Source organism: Trifolium pratense, linkage group LG7 (assembly GCF_020283565.1).
Source record: "Trifolium pratense cultivar HEN17-A07 linkage group LG7, ARS_RC_1.1, whole genome shotgun sequence".
NCBI lineage: Eukaryota > Viridiplantae > Streptophyta > Magnoliopsida > Fabales > Fabaceae > Trifolium > Trifolium pratense.
This window is the reverse complement of record NC_060065.1, coordinates 54,038,414-54,055,107: the sequence shown is the minus strand read 5'-3', so window position 1 is coordinate 54,055,107 and position 16,694 is coordinate 54,038,414. Positions and strand designations below refer to the sequence as shown.

General features: G+C 32.7%; 2 protein-coding genes and 1 non-coding gene across 4 annotated transcripts; 1 reads left to right on the top strand and 2 right to left on the bottom strand.

Moving 5' to 3' along the window:
* The first annotated feature begins 1,550 nt into the window (after positions 1–1,550).
* LOC123898566 (G2/mitotic-specific cyclin S13-7-like) lies at positions 1,551–7,876 on the top strand. Of its 2 annotated transcripts, XM_045949552.1 has the most exons (12): positions 1,551–1,676; positions 4,115–4,202; positions 4,854–4,953; positions 5,042–5,084; positions 5,161–5,223; positions 5,586–5,747; positions 5,934–6,068; positions 6,327–6,452; positions 6,568–6,816; positions 6,899–7,060; positions 7,342–7,523; positions 7,614–7,876. In XM_045949552.1, the coding sequence occupies exons 2-12, from the start codon at positions 4,184–4,186 to the stop codon at positions 7,753–7,755; spliced, it is 1,383 nt and encodes a 460-aa protein (XP_045805508.1). In that variant the 5' UTR covers positions 1,551–1,676; positions 4,115–4,183; the 3' UTR covers positions 7,756–7,876. The 2 variants fall into 2 exon arrangements, with proteins under 2 accessions (XP_045805508.1, XP_045805509.1); XM_045949553.1 differs by lacking the exon at positions 4,115–4,202 and having other exon boundaries at positions 1,658–1,676; positions 7,614–7,872.
* Positions 3,094–3,225, bottom strand: LOC123900207. Its single transcript, XR_006805860.1, has one exon. It is a non-coding gene; the product is annotated as a U6atac minor spliceosomal RNA (small nuclear RNA).
* A 2,392-nt stretch (positions 7,877–10,268) lies between the features above and the next one.
* On the bottom strand, positions 10,269–16,405 carry LOC123899052. Its single transcript, XM_045950103.1, has 4 exons — positions 15,645–16,405; positions 11,539–11,822; positions 11,234–11,461; positions 10,269–11,085 (listed from the first exon to the last, which is right to left on the bottom strand). The coding sequence occupies exons 1-4, from the start codon at positions 16,054–16,056 to the stop codon at positions 10,576–10,578; spliced, it is 1,434 nt and encodes a 477-aa protein (XP_045806059.1). The 5' UTR covers positions 16,057–16,405; the 3' UTR covers positions 10,269–10,575.
* Between the last annotated feature and the right edge of the window lie 289 nt (positions 16,406–16,694).

Sequence of the window (16,694 nt, the reverse complement as noted above, 5' to 3'; positions counted from 1 at the left end):
AAATGTGATGTGTTTTGGCTAGGTTAATCAATTGGGTTGATGACAGAAGAAAGACACAAAGTAAATAAAACAAAATTCAAATTATGAGGAAATATTTCTTATTTATTTTCTCTTCTTTACTTCTTCACTCATATAACTTTTTCCTTACTCTCTCTTGCATTTAAATTTCCTCACATTATTGTTGTATTTCACCGTTTGAGTTTGCCTTAGCCTTTGTCAATTTATCGAGTTTTATTTTTTTAGTTTACAGTGTTGTCAACATGTGGAGTAAACTTTTGAACCATCCTCCACCAAGGTATTACATTTGCAATGAGTAAAATTAATTTTGAGAACGTTTTTCCTAACCCAAAATAATTGGGATCTTTTAACTCTGGTAAGTGTCTCATTATATTTAGTCATTTTGAATTCAATATGAGATTAATTTTCGAGTTGCCAACAAAATCTCCATTTTTTTCATACATGGTTAGGACTGTTTCTCAAATGAATGACTTCAGGAATTGAATTCAAATTATTTTTTTGGGGAAGATCATGCTACCAACTCTTTCAACTCTATGTTGGTTGTTTATTTTCTCACCTAATAAAATTACTCTCTTTTTCAAATCAAACCATTTTGGTCGCTCAAGTTTCACATCTATTGCGTCAAGAAAAAAGTGAATTTTGGCCCAATATTAAATTTGAAGAGACAAAAATAATTGAGACTAAAATTGCAACAAATGTGATAATTTTTTTTTGACAAAGACAAATGTGATTCTTAAGGACCAGAAACTTTGATTTTAAGAGAGGAGGACTATTTTTCGAATCTGATAAGATAGATAACAAAAACTACAATTATTCAATGTCAAAATATTTCTTATATTTAATTACTTTAGAACAAAATTCCACGGTATAATGACTTTAAAGAAAAAACTAAACCCTACCCTCAACAACTAATTTAAATCATGCAACATAATTTACAGGGATTTTACACAGTTATTGCGTTATGCGTCAATGCACAGTATCTATTTTTGACCATCTGATCAGAAATGAATGGTTTAGATTAAATTTATATTAAAATTAACCAAATTAATTCAATAAATTAAAATCATTTGATCTGCGGTTGAGATTGTCCAAATCAATTTACATGTGTGTCATTCACAAGTACAACTTACAAGCGTGTAAAATGAAATATATGGGACCTCTAGGCAATTTTATTTGTCAAAATGTCACATGCTTACACCCATTACTATACAAAAACATCACATTTCATTAACTACAAATAGTTTCTTATAATTTGGAATCATACTAGAACAATTTCCATGAAAAAATCTCAAGTAAAATTTTGTTTTGGTTCCTTATCCTTCCTTAGAAATAGAACATGGGAATGTACCTTCGATTACAGCTAATGTGTGTTTGAAGAATATTTATCTTTCGTTTTCACTCACAATCACAGCCTAGCTTGAAAGAAACAAGTGCTATATGAATTACATTTATTGCCAAAGTTAAAAATAAATGAAATATAGTAAATTAAATTATAACCATACAATCACTAAGTATATTTTATATATATTGTTTTCAAGCGTGCCTTTTTTTGTCAGTATAAAATGACAAAATCATTTAATATAGCTTAATTATAATTGAAAGTGTTTGGATGAAGTGCTTGTTACATAGTTAAAATTTTAGAAGCTACATTATATTTGGTATGGCATTTTTTGTACTATATAGTGTTTGAATTTTGTCATGTTTTGATTGTTGCATTCAGCAAAAGAGAATATTCCCTATGCTTTATATACCAGTATAATTTTTGGTCTATATATCTAAATTAATTTGTTATCTTATGTTTTTATGATAATTGTTTAACTTAATAATACCTTGCAGGTAGATCATTGTGTTAATTTCTTGTCTTTTATGTTGTCTTAAAATACCTACTATATATCTTTTTCTCATATAATGATTTATTTATTTGTATATGTGTCAACCTTTCAGAGTGAGACTTTGAGAATTAAGAGTTCACCTGCAAGATAAATAAAGTGACGCAATTGAAAATTCAAGGATTAGTAAGCATTATTCTTATAACGAAAACACAAATTTGCAAGTGATAAACCTATCAGATAAACTCTAGAATCTACCAGAAAGAAAAATTAAACTCTTGAATTTTATTATAATAACAGATAGTCCTTACGACTACAACCCAAAAGTGTTGGAATATTAAAAAGAAACCCGAATGTGATAATTATCCAAAAACAGAAAATTGTTGTTTTTCGGGCTTGAAACAAACTCGGATGGCTTAAAAAGCCCATATGTCACAACAAAGCGGTGAGTTGGACTGAGCCGATTCCCTATTGAAAAACGTATAATAATAGTCATTCTAACATCACACGCCAAACTTACGCAAATCCTGCCGAACCTTTCGGACGAGTAACTTTCTTCTTCTATACGAGATACAAAACTCATTAAAGCACTTGACCACTTTATCTCAATCGCTTACTTTATAGTACTAGTGTTATGGGCACATATTATTAATGAATGATTGAATATACGAGATAGAAAAACAAAGTATGTGTGCCTCAAACGATAAAATTCTTGGAAGGATGCATTGCTTTCACATGGCATGGGTTAGTTAAAAGTGATGAATAGGAAGTAGGAATAGGATAATATATAATGGGACAAGTTAGAGATTCAACATTTTCATATAAGATCATATATAGTGTATGGTCTTGATAGGAGAGCAATGATAAATTTTATTGATATTTTTATTTAATGATTTGACAAATCGTTTACAATTTTCTACTTTATTTTTTACTAAGTAAAATAACATAATTTATATAATCTAAAATTTTGTTAATAGAAACGAGAAGACATTCGAATATATTAGACTATTATTATATTTGAATCATTTGATTAGTCATTGTATTTGATAGTATAGTACACATTGAAGTCATACATTTTTTTCCATATGTGGTATATTATACAGACGTATCTTTACCTTAAACTTTTTTTTTAAAATATCATATTTCGTACCGGCATTCATACGAGATACTATTATCATACCCACACCTAGACCAGCCTATTAGATGTCAATGTGTTTAATCAATACATTACCACGAGACTTTTTTCTTTTTTTTTTGGGTTATAATCCAACCTCTACAGAGGTGGATAGCCTTAATCGAGGTGTGTAATAGGAAAGCCCGAAGACTGTTCCCATCCCTTTCAAGGGAGATGCTAACCATCTCTCCTTTTCACGAACACATACATACCATGAGACTACTAGTAATTCTTCTGCAAATGCTCTAATCATCAATCTTGGGTGTGAGCAAAGTATAGAATTAGTGGGTCATGACTATCTTGAAGAAAAATCAAACACTAATGAAAAGAATAAAACTGTATATACACTATATAAATATACATTATCCTGTCTATGTGAGTATAACTCAATTGGCAGAGATATTGCATGAAATATCTGGGGATTATACACTATATAAATATTCATCTTAAAATATACGAAATTTTAGCTACTAGACTATTTAACAAAAAAAAATATATACATTGTCCGAAAAACAAAATTATTGTCCAAATAATATTTCTCAAATTAGAACGTATTCAATTTTCATTTAGATCTCATTATTTTCCTCTACAGGAATGCCGAAAAAAATCTAATATTTCTATTTTTCATATTAAATATAAATAAAAGTTAAAATGTATTTGGTTTAAATTTGAGCTAAAATATATTTTAAATTTTGTTTATATTTAAGACGGAGGAGTAAATTTTATATTTTGATTTTTTTTTCCAGTAGGCCAGTAGTGGCTAGAAATTCCCTCAGAATAAGTGAAGTATCGGGTTTAAACTCCGAATCCTGCGTAATATATGTGATGTTACTACCGACTAAGTCAAGCTCACTTTATATTTTGAATTCTAATTAATGTCTTGAACGTTCATTGTTTTTTTATGATACTTTATTTCCTTTGATGATAGAACGTTCAATGTATGGATTAAACTGAATGGGCTTAATGCGTTCCGCATGCAAAGGAAACGTTGGAATTGTAATTTCAAAATTTTGTAAAAAAATAGATTAAAAAAAGTCTTTATTTCTTGAAAATGAAATACAGAAATTCAAACTTAGTATTATCATATTCATAGGGTTTTACAAATGTATTCAAGAGTAACAGTACTTGCGCATTGATCGTATACACAACAAGACTTGATGCTATGGACACCAAATCAAAAGGTTTGGTCTAAATTGCTATGTTTTCATTTCTTCATTTTTGTATTAATCATTTTTATTTCTTCTATCAATGATATTGATCGGTGCTCTTGTGTTTGTTATAAATTCCATTTTCATCGGCTAGCTCCACCTTAGGTTTATGAAATTTTTTGTGAATTTTTTGAAATTGGATCATCTATAGCTGCACTATGGTACTAGGAAATGATCCAGGTGCGAATGAAGCAATGGACACTCCTTGGATTGGGCCTGTTCCAGTGTCGGACATGCGCCAGTGTCCTTCACCGACATGACATTTCTTAGATTAGGCCTGTCCCGGTGTCGGTGTCCATCACCGACACGACACTGACACATATGATTACATTGAATTATGTCAGTGTCATTGTAGAGTGCAATATTTGTGTTTGTGTTTGTGCTTCATTATGGTACTAGGAAATGATCCAGGTGCGAATGAAGCGTCCCTCCTCGGATTAGGTCTGTCCTGGTGTCGGACACGCGTTTGTGTCCAAATGACACTAGTACATATGATTATATTAAATTATGTCATTTTTTTCCAAATTATTATTGGTGTTGACGTGTCGGTGTCTGTGTAGTTTGCAATATCTGTGTGTCTGCATTTGTGCTTCATTGTTCATTTATCTTTCATGTTTATTGCAGGGAAACACAAGGGGAAGCAGAAGGAAGAAAGAAGCAACCGTCGTGTTCTTGGAGATATCGGTAATCTTGAGGGGAATCAGGTTTCAAGACCCATCACAAGGTTCTGAAATTTTCTTGCCATTGTCATGTTTCTTGTAGTTTTCTTGCAGGGAAAGATACAAATAACCGAGCTTATTTGTTGCTTGTAGGAATTTCCATAAAAAATTATTGGAAAAAGCAGAAGCTGCAGCTGTGAGTGTTCTTTGCTGTCTTTATTTGTCATTGATCAGGTTTGAATTTTGAAGTGAATGGCCTTCTTGTATTGCAGAACTCGGCACCAGAATTAGAAGTTCCGGCTAATTGTGACCAAGGAGCTACACTAAGGAATCAAGTAATGTACATTTTATTTGTTTTGCGGTAGACGATTACTTAAAATATTGACTGAAACTGTAACGGTTGAGAGATGATTTGATCGGTGTCAGTTTGAAACTCTAATGAAAATGAATGTTTTGAAGCATGCATATTTGTTTTATATTTGTTTTCGTCAAACTGACACTGATCAAGTCTTCGTCTCAACCGTGAAAATTAGGAGGATCGTCTGCTTTTACTTATGCAACATGCCTATTGCTGTTGAAATTTCAAATGATTTTCAAGTACTGGTGGACGCCGTAGAATTAGCTAATGATGCATACTTATTGAATAATTCTTGTGATTGACTCGTTCTACTTTAACCTACCTAACGTCTGTTTTCAGAATGTTGGTGATGATTGTGCTCAAAAGCCAAATCCTGAGGCTGTACATGTCGACAGTTCTGAAGCAGGAGAAAAACTTGATTTAGTTCCTAAAAAAGAGGGCAGTGGAAGATCTTCTAGGGAGGACCCGATTCTGAATTCGCCACTTACTACATTAAGCAAGGTGCTTCAATTCTGTCCACAACATGCCTAGTGTCGTTGATATTTCAAATGATTTTCCAAGTACTGGTGGACGCTGTAGAATTAACCAATGATGCATACTTATCGAATAATTCTTGTGATTGACTCAATCTAGTTTGACTTGCCTAATGTATATTTTCACAATGTTGGTGATGATTGTGCTCGAAAGCCAAATCCCGAGGCTGTAGATGTCGATAGTTCTGAAGCTGGAGAAAAACTTGATTCAGTTCCTAAAAAAGAGGGCAGCGGAAAATCTGCTAGGGAGGACCAGATTCCGAATTCGCCACCTACTACAAAAAGCAAGGTGCTTCAATTCTGTCCAACACATAAAGAGTGATAGGTTTGAAATGAAAGACTCCGTGCATGTTTGGATTGACTGTGAGTTTGACAAAATCACAGTGGTGCCGTGATTTTATTGAAGCTCAAAAGTGTAGCTTTTGACATAATCACGCTAGCATGCTGTGATTTTACCTAACTAATCGTCAATCTAAACGTACACTTCCTCTATCCTCACTTTAGTCTTTTTCGGCGGTTTTCTAGATCGTGATGTGTTTCCATACAGATTGCTCGCAGAATCTTGATTGAGCCCGAGGATCAGCCTGTTGACATGGATGCAGATGATGATACTAATAATTTAGCAGCAGATGAATATCTTGATGAACTATACAATTTCTACAAGCTAACAGAAGTACCTAATACCTTTCTCCTTTTACTTTTTACATACACGAGTTTAAGCAGGAGGTCTCGAGTTCAACCCTAGAAACTAATGTAACTACTAATTACTAATATAATTTATATTACAGGAAGAAAATCGAGCTTCAGACTACATGGAATCACAGAAGGAAATCAATACTAAGATGAGGACTATTGTCGTGGACTGGTTGGTTGAAGTTCATCGTCATTTTAAATTGAAGACAGAGACACTCTTTCTTAACATTAACATAATTGATAGATACCTCTCATTGATTAATGTACCAAAAAAAGAGCTACAGTTAGTGGCAATATGTTCAATGTCCTTAGCTTGCAAATATGAAGAAGTGTCATATCCTAAGGTTCAAAAATTCTCAACATTACTATCGATATGTTCTTATTATTTCTAAATTTCTATATCATTATTCGAGCTTGATGTTGCAGGTAAATGATTTGTTGGAGATATCAGATAAATTTTATAACAGACGCCAGTTTATTTCGAGGGAGAGAGATATTGTTGAAAAGCTTCAATGGAATTTTACAGTAACTACACCCTATGTGTTTTTAGTTCGACTTATTAGAGCGTCTATTGTTCAAGATAAAGAGGTAAGTGTTATGTTTAGAGTAAATAAACATTGACTATATTCCTTGAAATTATAATAGTGTGCCAATTTAGTCTTCAAATTTACGAAATACCAAGTGCATATTTGGATTCACGGCGAGTTTGACAAAGTTATGGTGAACCACCGTGATTTAAAAATGTTACACTTTGGAGCTTCTACAAAATCACGGTGGCACTGTGATTTCTGCAAATCCACCGTGATGCCAAATGTTTTTTTGACCAAAACTGTGATACCAAACTTATGCTTATCTTGATATTTGTATAGATGGAGAACATGGCATTTTACCTAGCAGAACTTGGACTTGGAAATTATTATGTCATGGTATTATTCTCGCCTTCACAGATTGCTGCAGCAGCTGTTTACTCGGCTCGTTGTATACTCAATAGGATTCAATATTGGAATCAATATCTGCAGAACCTAGCTGGTTACTGCATAGAACAAATCAAGTATTTTCCCTTCTTAAATGCTAGTAATAATCTTCAATTATAAAGTAATCCGAGTTCTAAAATTTAACTAATTATGATTGTTTCTCTCAGAGATTGCGCGAAGCTATTAGTGAGGATATACGCAAGTGCAGCAGATGTTAAAACCAAATCAGTGTACAACAAATTCTCAAGTCCTAGGAAAGGTCACATTGCTCTTTTACCACAGCCGCGTAACATCGAAGAAAGATTGTAGAAGCTTCTTTGTTTTGTTGGTATTTTTGAAAATGATTCTTTGTAGCCGTTTGCTTGAAGCTAGATCATTTAACGTATGTTAAGATGAACAGTGAGTTTGTACAAGCTCCGAAGTATAACTTTTGTAAAATTTGTTTCGTCTTACCGTGAAATAAATGCTTAATCTTAGAACAATACCACAAGTCTTCACTAACTCAATTTTCACTTCCTCCAATATTAAAGAGATTTTAAAGGAATAGAAACTGGGTTTAAAAAAATTTAGATGCTAGGAGGAATATAAAGTAAATTAATGGTTTTTATTCATTCATATTCGATTTTCTTTTCATCTCTTGAACCTAACACATGTTTTTTTTACTTCTTCACCATCTATCCTTTTTACTTTTTAGAAAACCCTTTCCTATTTGCATTCAACCAACACTAAACTTGAACTTTTTGATTTTTGTCAATCAACCTATCTTGAGATAACTCTTTTTGGCCAAACACTATTTGTTTCTCACCTTCTATGTATCCAACTATTATTTCAATAAATTTATTAATTTTTAATATCTTTTGAAGTCTCAATATATTTTATTCATTATTTATTATCTTTTATGTAGCATAAATATTTCAACAAATTAAATATATTATGGCTCTGGTAAAAAATAACGGATAACTGATGAGTTAGCTTCAGTGAATAAGTTTATAAGCTAGCTTTTACCTTATAGCAAATAAGATAGCTGATTGAATTTGTAATGTTTGGTAAAATTAGTTGTTGAACTAACTTATAAGTATGAAATGACATAAAAATTAGTTGTTGAACTAACTTTTTCCTTTTTGTAATATCATATCTTTAAAACTAAATTTTTACAATTGCTTAAATTATTTGTTACTTTTTTTTTTTTACTCTTTTAGCGTCATAATCCAAATAAAATAACTCAAGTATATTGACCTAAGATCTAATGATAAAAGCTGCCGGAAATTCGTTGCGTATGGGTTGTTGCTCGTTGGCGGTGGTCGTACCCGATTATGAAGGGGGTGATACCTGCACACACTTCAACGATCAAACCAGTAGACACAAAAGGTGAGTGGTATATTTAGGGTTAGATATTGTGTACTTAAAGTATCCTTTTGACAAATGTTATACTATAACGAAAGAATTATGATTGTAAAGACCTAGAATATTCTTCCGCCCCATGTGATTGTGATAGGTGTTGTGTGATGGTAGGACAACTATGTCAGACGGTCCACGTGTCTCTGTCAATTGTTAATCGATCGCTTGTAATTAGAGCATGTCCATAGTATGATCCGCTTTGCGAAGAATGGATTCCTTGACTCGATCCAGTACACGGATGAACCCTCTTCCCAGTCCAGAACATAGATCAAACTTAAATACTCTTGATTGAGAATTTAATTTTCAACTTAATCTAAAATGAAAATTTTGCTTTTAATTTAGAAATTTAAATGTTGTAAATTTTAATTAAAGAAATATTTTTCCTCATTTTCATGTGTTAAATATGATTCTTGAAGTAATACATACCAGAACTGATTTGGATCCTCAGCTGCAAAATTCTCTGCTGCCTCCCCTGCTGCACCATTCTTGACCATCGGATTAATCAAGTGGTTGACATACAACTACCAAAATAAAAACACTAAAAAACCTAAAGCACTATATTATTATTATTATTATTTTTTGTTAGCACATGTTCCTTTCACCTTGTTCTTTACGGCTGCTAACTGCTATATCTATCACTGTTTTCTTGATCTGAACATTTAGGTTTATCAATTTTAATGTAACTCTTTTAAACACTCAATCAATTTTATAGTTTCTACACAATGTTTCTCAAGAACTCTCTTTTCATTATTTTTCTTCTCTCTTTCTTCACAAAACTCAACAAGTGTATAAATCATAACAATACACAACATATAATTAACGAATTGGAGCAAAAGTTTACAAAAATCAACAAAGTGTTAATAATTTAAATAAAGCAATGTTTTATTAAAATTCGTGTAATTGATTTAACTTTTAAACTTTTCATAAATTAAATGCACAATAATTATGAATTTATTTGTTCATCCTCTTAGTTCAAGTTTTTACTAATATGAATGTTGTCCTTGGAAGCTGAAGGTTAAATGGAAAATTTGTCTTCATATCGTTAGAAATTTCCGTTTTAGATTTTCTCATATCTATAGAGAAGGAAATACTTGTGCCGACAGATTAGCTAATGCAGGTTTTTTTGTTGATGGTTAGTCTGGTGGGATCAATTACCAAGTTGTTCTAGAGAGGGTTTCTTTAGAAATAGAGTTGGTTTGTCTAATTATCGTTTTCGCTAATCTTTTGGTGGGTTTGGTTTATGCCCCCCACCCTTTCTTTTGTTTTTCATTTTAATAATACTTTTGGTGAGGATGGTAGAGGAGTAGTAGTGCATTGAGGTGCCAACATAATTGGGATGTCGATGACTTACTATGATGCCATGCTTTCCATTTTTGCATAAAAAAGAAAAATAATATAAAATTATATTCTATACAAAACTATAAGTCGTAAAAAACAAAAACTCTATTTAGCAATATCAAATTTTGAACTTATGACTGGTAATTATAAGTTCACTGATGTTGTGAAAGTTCCCTTGAGAAGACTCATTTTACAACATCTTTCTGTAATTTTAATTAATTTCATAACATAACATAGATTAAGCTCCTTAATAATAAAGGTCATTTTTTCAAAGTATTAACCAACTCTATATGCTTCATTATTCTACAAGTCCAATGTAATGTATATAGTTTGTATTTATGTACATTACAAAAAAAACAACAAAATTATAGTGTCAACTATGTATAATATATATTATACCCAATTGCTAGACAGAGAGAAATCATGAAATCTGAATGACGATTCACCAGCAGTGTCTCTCTCAAGCCGCGACTGCGAAACCTCGCCAGTGATATCAGTTGGATCAGAAGCTTCTGGAGGCAAAGGCAGTGTATGAGTTTCATTCGAAAAGCGACCAATTTGAACTTCAGATGGAAATGGTTGCAACACAGAAGGAGATAAAGCTCTGAATCTATTGCTTCCACCACTCGAATTAACCAATGATCGGTCCCAAAGGAAGACATGAAGAAGAATTGGAACTCTAGTGTGTCTGTGTAAGGATAGCTTCTGGCTCAAGGAGACTGTGTCGTAACATCGAATTGCTCCTGTTGAAGATACCATCCATGGAAGTACTTTTTGGTTTGATACTCTTGAAACTACCAATAACCTACAAGTATCTGTTGCTAGTTTATAGAGACTGCTTAGCCCCGAACGTGTAGAGGGTACATTTTCTTGATTAATCACCGACGAAATGAAAATAAATCCCTGTACATTGCAATAAAAGTATCAGCTAAAAATTTGAAAAAGTCTTTTGCTGCAATCTAGGCCAGACATCATGGTTTTTGATGTCTCCATGACTAAAATTGAGGACAAATCATAAAATAATGAATGAGAGATAGAGAGAGAGGGAGACCTCTTCTGTTCGACTAATGGCGAATCCGAGCTTTGAATCTTCCTCTTTTAGTTTGATCTCAATAGAAAGCTCTCCACCAACAGGAGCATACCATAAGCGAATGGCTCGAACAACGCCTATATCTATTCCATGGTAATCTTCAAAGCCATAAAGGCTTGCATTTGCTAGGTTAGATAAGTCAGAAAGAGACCCTGTATTCACAGTGGAAGAAGCTGTCTCCCCAGATATCTGTCACAAAAACAAAAGTACTAAGTCTTTTATTTCAAGCTTAGTTGTTTAAGTTAAACTTGTGATCATTTATTTACCTTAGTGAGTAGGGACTCGGTTTGAATGTTCATGAAGACAATAGGGACACCAGAAGCTTGACCTGCATTGATCCAAGCATTTGCTCTTGCTAGGGTGTCCTCTAGATCATTGTAGCGAGATGATACTCTATCCGAAGCTTTTGGAAGGAGTAATATGGAAAGGAAATTACTCGAATTCGGAACTGGTAGCATCTCTTGCATTGTCCTCTCCCATGGATAAGAAACATATCCATCTTGTAGTTTTGTCTTGGTTAGTGCATTTACCATCCTACTGCTCCTTGAAGCTGAAAATTATGGTTATAATGTGAGAAAGTAAAAAAGCTAAAAAAAGGTATTACAATTCCATTGTAGAACAAATAACTACTAAGACTTGTGCTACAAAAAATCAATCATTAAGGTGAATGCAAAGATTCATTGATATTCCTGTCTTTTAAGTGTGATATATAACCTTTCAATCAGTTGAAATTCATAATACATGATTGTGTTCAAAGCAGAACTATGATATTTGAAGAAACAGATAAGGCTTTTGGCCAAGATTATTTATCTTACCGCATATTCACTCAAAACCTTAAATATTAAATATGAGTCACATGTTTTATCTATTTTATTTTGCTCATTTCCAAAATTTCCCACTTAAATATGAGTCTCACACATAACTATACTTGCATCGCCGCTACAGATCAACGATACAAGGATCCAGACAAGTCATATATAGAAATGGATCGAAAGTTTTCCTAGCAGTGGTGTTAGTCGGCGTATTCATTTGATTGGTAAAATTAATTCTAGACCATGAAAATTGATTTTACATGTCACCTAAACATATAAATTTTACTTCACTTTTGGAGGAAGTAAAATTGATTTTAGAGGAAGTATTTCTTAAGCCAATGGCGCCAATTCTTATGTCGGATACAGAACTGACTTAAAAAGCGTTTTTTGTACTAGTGGATATCCCCTAAACATTAAATATTTGGATCGAAATTCGCTATACCCTGCCTATTCAATCTAAGTTTCTAACTGATGACCATTAGAAATTGTCCCTATCATTCATGTGCAGCAGCAAGGAAGGACCCATGTGACATCATCACAAGTTTCATGCACAACATAACATGGTGCATGAATTGTTAACAAACTTTGTAGCTATCATATGAAAAAGTCATTGCCTCCAATAAAAGTCATTGCCCGTTGTCAACATTCAATTCAACAACGCCAATCAGTTCAAAGTTCAAACAAAGTGAGTGAGAACTCAGAAAGTGATGGATTTCATTTCTATAAAGATTAAGGAGTAGGAAGAAGTTTATGCTAAGGCAGCTAAGTATCTAATCACATGATAGGATAGGGTTTAGTAAAAGAAGGGACCATTTTTATTTATTTTTGGTCAAAGAAGGGAATCATGACAACAATCGTCATTGGATTGAGATCAAGTGATTCAAGTTTTAATATCGAAATTTTTATTTAATTTAAATAAAAATTAAAATTTCTATTGAAATCTAAATCGTCCGATCTCGATCGAATGGCTACAGTTGTCCTAAACACATGAACGCAGCGAAAATGTGACAGCAGGTAATCCAATTTGATAAGAAGGACTTAAAATTTAATGGATTGTGTTTGACTATTGCATTCAAGTAGTAAAATATTGGTAGTCATTTGATCAAGATCATATTGTCCAGACTTAAAATTGGTACTTTAAATTATAAAATTAAAATATTCTTTTTACCCAAACCATTTAATCATAATCGAATGACTACCAATGTTTCAGAGTGAGTGAATGCCGTGAATCCAAACTCAAATTTAATGTTATTTTTGGTCCTTGTGTTCTCTAATTCATGATTTTAGTCTCCTATTTCTTTCCCTTTTTTGTTGTCAAAAGTAGCCTTGTGGCTAAAAATTCATTTCTTAAAATGAATAAATGAGAGATTTCGGGCTCAAACCCTGACCCTTAATCTAATAGTAATTACTAGTCGATCAAATTTATTTCCATTTTAAGTAGCCTTATTTTTGTTGTCGAGCTCGAGTGATAGGGTGGTGTGACAACGATGCATATACATAGATTTTTTTTTCTCTTCATATCATTAAATATTGTTTAAAATATAAAAAAATAGAATATGCACCGAGAATGTAAAATTATCTTACAATATTATTCAATAATAACCATATATTCTCTCAAATTACTCAACATGAGTGTAAGTTATTTGAACAAGATAAGGCAATATGAGTGTTCATGATTCAAACGTGTGAAAGGAAATCACGTGGGAACAAAAATGAAAATGTAACGGGAAGCAACAACAATCTCACACACATGCACTCAATGGGGTCCAGTTAAGGTGCATAAGCCCAAGCTTATGCACCATGCATAATTGCTATGCGCGCCCCCCATATTGCTACGCGCGCCTCCCAACTGCTACGCGCCCCCCATTTTCTAGCCCCCAATTTCTAGCGCGCCCCCCATATTGCTACGCGCGCCCCCCAATTGCTACGCGTCCCCCCCTCATTTTCTAGCCCCCCAATTTCTAGCCCCCCAATTTCTAGCGCACCCCCCCAGGTTTTTTTTTTTTTTTAGATTTCTAGCGCACCCCTCAGATTTTTTTATCACACTTTTAATTTTGATTGATTGAATTTTATTTTATTTTATTGATTAGGGATAAATTTCAGAGTATTATGTATGGTTAATTATTTTAGTAGTTAGTTTTAAACTAAAATCATGCCAAACCATCATCGCTGTAACCGCTGCAAGCTCTTCAATCTTCTTCGCTCTCGCTATCTTCGTTTTCCAATCGGAATCTTACAAATCGATTCTCTTGAATCGAACGAAAACGAGAACGGATTGCAATTTCTGAGATGAATCGGAATCGGAGTTTTGCAATTTCTGAGATGAATTGGAATCGGAGTTCGTGAGAAAAGGTGTGAGTTCGTGAGAGAAGGTGAATAAGATGAACAGTGATCGCGGATGAACAGTGATCACGTTTTCACTGTTTCGCGTAAGAGAAGATGAACAGTGAATTTTCGTTACAATTATTCTGGAAACCATTGTGCTGGTTAAATGGTTTCAGAGAGTTAAAAAGTGAAACCATTTGTATTATAAAATGGTTTTATGTGTTTATTGAAATCAATATTGTGTTTTTATGGTTTTAAAAATCCTGGAAACCATTATGCTGATTAAATGGTTTCAGAGAGTTAAAAAGTGAAACCATTTGTATTATAAAATGGTTTTATGTGTTTATTGAAATCAATATTGTGTTTTTATGGTTTTAAAAATCCTGGAAACCATTATGCTGGTTAAATGGTTTCAGAGAGTTAAAAAGTGAAACCATTTGTATTATAAAATGGTTTTATGTGTTTATTGAAATCAATATTGTGTTTTTAATATTGAATTTATTGTATTATTGAAATAATATTCCTTCATTATTATTACTATTACTGAACCAAATTAACATCTCAAGATTCTCTAACCAATAATCACTCAATAATTATAAAAAAAAAAAAAAAATTAATCACTCTACTTTGTCTCCATTCAGCAAAAACACAAATATTTTATCACTAAAAAAAACCTCATCACAAAAAGAAAAACCAAGCTACCCAATTCGAGTCTAATTCATACGTTCTTCATTACCGTTCAAATTCGATTCTGAGACAAAAAAAAAGCCTAGAAATCTAAAAAAAAAAAAAAAAAAAAACCTGGGGGGGTGCGCTAGAAATTGGGGGGCTAGAAAATGGGGGGGCGCGTAGCAATTGGGGGGCGCGCGTAGCAATTGGGCTTTCAGGCCTAGTAGGCTAAAAATAAAAACAAAACGTGTGCATCAGCAGAAAGGGGGTGGGGATAGCGAGCCTTTGGGGGGGCTGGAGGCGCGCGCGAGAAATTTCTAGGGGGCGCGCGCGAGAAATTTCTGGGGGGCGCGCGAGTAATTCTGGGCTTATGCACCATGCATAAACATCCCCTTATGCATATTAACTTTTGCCCACTCAAACTATTACTATTTTAAATTTTTAATAACAAACAAAAACAAAACACAAACGCAAAAGCTAAAAAAATTAATCAAAAAGTCAAAAAAGCAAAAACAGATAAAGTAAGTTAAGTTAGGTGTAAAGCAATTAATCAATTAATTAATTACCTTGAATCTCAAAGCATTCAACTTCGGTTCGATCCAAAAACCCGACAACATAATTCGGGTCTTCAATGGATCTCAAAACAAACTGTTTCTTCCCGGTTAACTCATTCGGAACAATACAAGCTTGTAACTCCGCTAATTCATCAGAACCTCTTCGAACACGAATCATAATCGATGTTTCTTTTTTCTTATAAGCTTCTTGAAGAATCTTCTGAATTCCACTTTTTCCACCTTTAAACGGTGAATTGAATCGGATCTGTGATTTTGATTTTGTTCCAATTCGAATCTCTTCAACTATATCACCAGTTTGTAACATGTCTACTTTCCATTCATCTGCTTTTGAACTTCCTCGTAGACATTCGGTTGATAAAACTTTTGGTTCTCTTGTTGGTGAATCGGTTTTGTCCATGATCATGTTTCAGTTTAAAGTTGTGTTTGTGTTTGTGTTATTAATTTGTCATGTGATGTTTCAGTTTAAGTTGTGAATTATTTCAGAATGTGGTTTTGGTTTTTTGGGTTTGGTTTTTGTGTGTGTGTCGTGTGAATCTATCATAAGTATTTGATATAACTGTATATAGTTTTTTAATTAAGGTGAAAAAATAATTAAGAATGTAAAGTCAAAGAATCTATATTACATATACTAATGGTGGTGGGAACATGATATATTCTGTGAAGTTTCATATAATATTAAAATATTACTAATAAATAAATTATTCAGGAAAAGTTAGAATTGTTGTAGACTTGACTGAATTTGTTCTATGGAGGTTTTGCCTCAAATCTTGATTTGAATATATATAATGATTTCATTTGAGTGTGACTTGAACAATTAATTACATCTTTATTATGGATTATTCAAATTTTGATGAGAATGTAATTTGGTCATGATTATAACCACAATATTATTTCTAGAAAGTATTACGATGAAGACAAAACTATATCAGTTTAAATTTGAAATGTGTTTAAATTTGTATTTCAGTGGTATTTATTATTTCGTCCACGTAAAAAAGAAAATGATAAAAACTGTATTCATTCTTTAGTTTAATTTAAATTTTC

What these genes read in the sequence shown, in the direction of transcription:
- LOC123898566 (XM_045949552.1), top strand. An exon ending in AAAAAGCAGAAGCTGCAGCT is followed by an intron (nt 5,085 to 5,160) that starts GTGAGTGTTCTT and finishes CTTGTATTGCAG; the next exon opens with AACTCGGCACCAGAATTAGA. An exon ending in CACTTACTACATTAAGCAAG is followed by an intron (nt 5,748 to 5,933) that starts GTGCTTCAATTC and finishes TGTGCTCGAAAG; the next exon opens with CCAAATCCCGAGGCTGTAGA.
- LOC123899052 (XM_045950103.1), bottom strand. Translation starts at nt 16,056, where the DNA reads ATGATCATGGACAAAACCGATTCACCAACAAGAGAACCAAAAGTTTTA. An exon ending in CCGAGTCCCTACTCACTAAG is followed by an intron (nt 11,462 to 11,538) that starts GTAAATAAATGA and finishes TTTTTGTGACAG; the next exon opens with ATATCTGGGGAGACAGCTTC. An exon ending in CCATTAGTCGAACAGAAGAG is followed by an intron (nt 11,086 to 11,233) that starts GTCTCCCTCTCT and finishes TGCAATGTACAG; the next exon opens with GGATTTATTTTCATTTCGTC.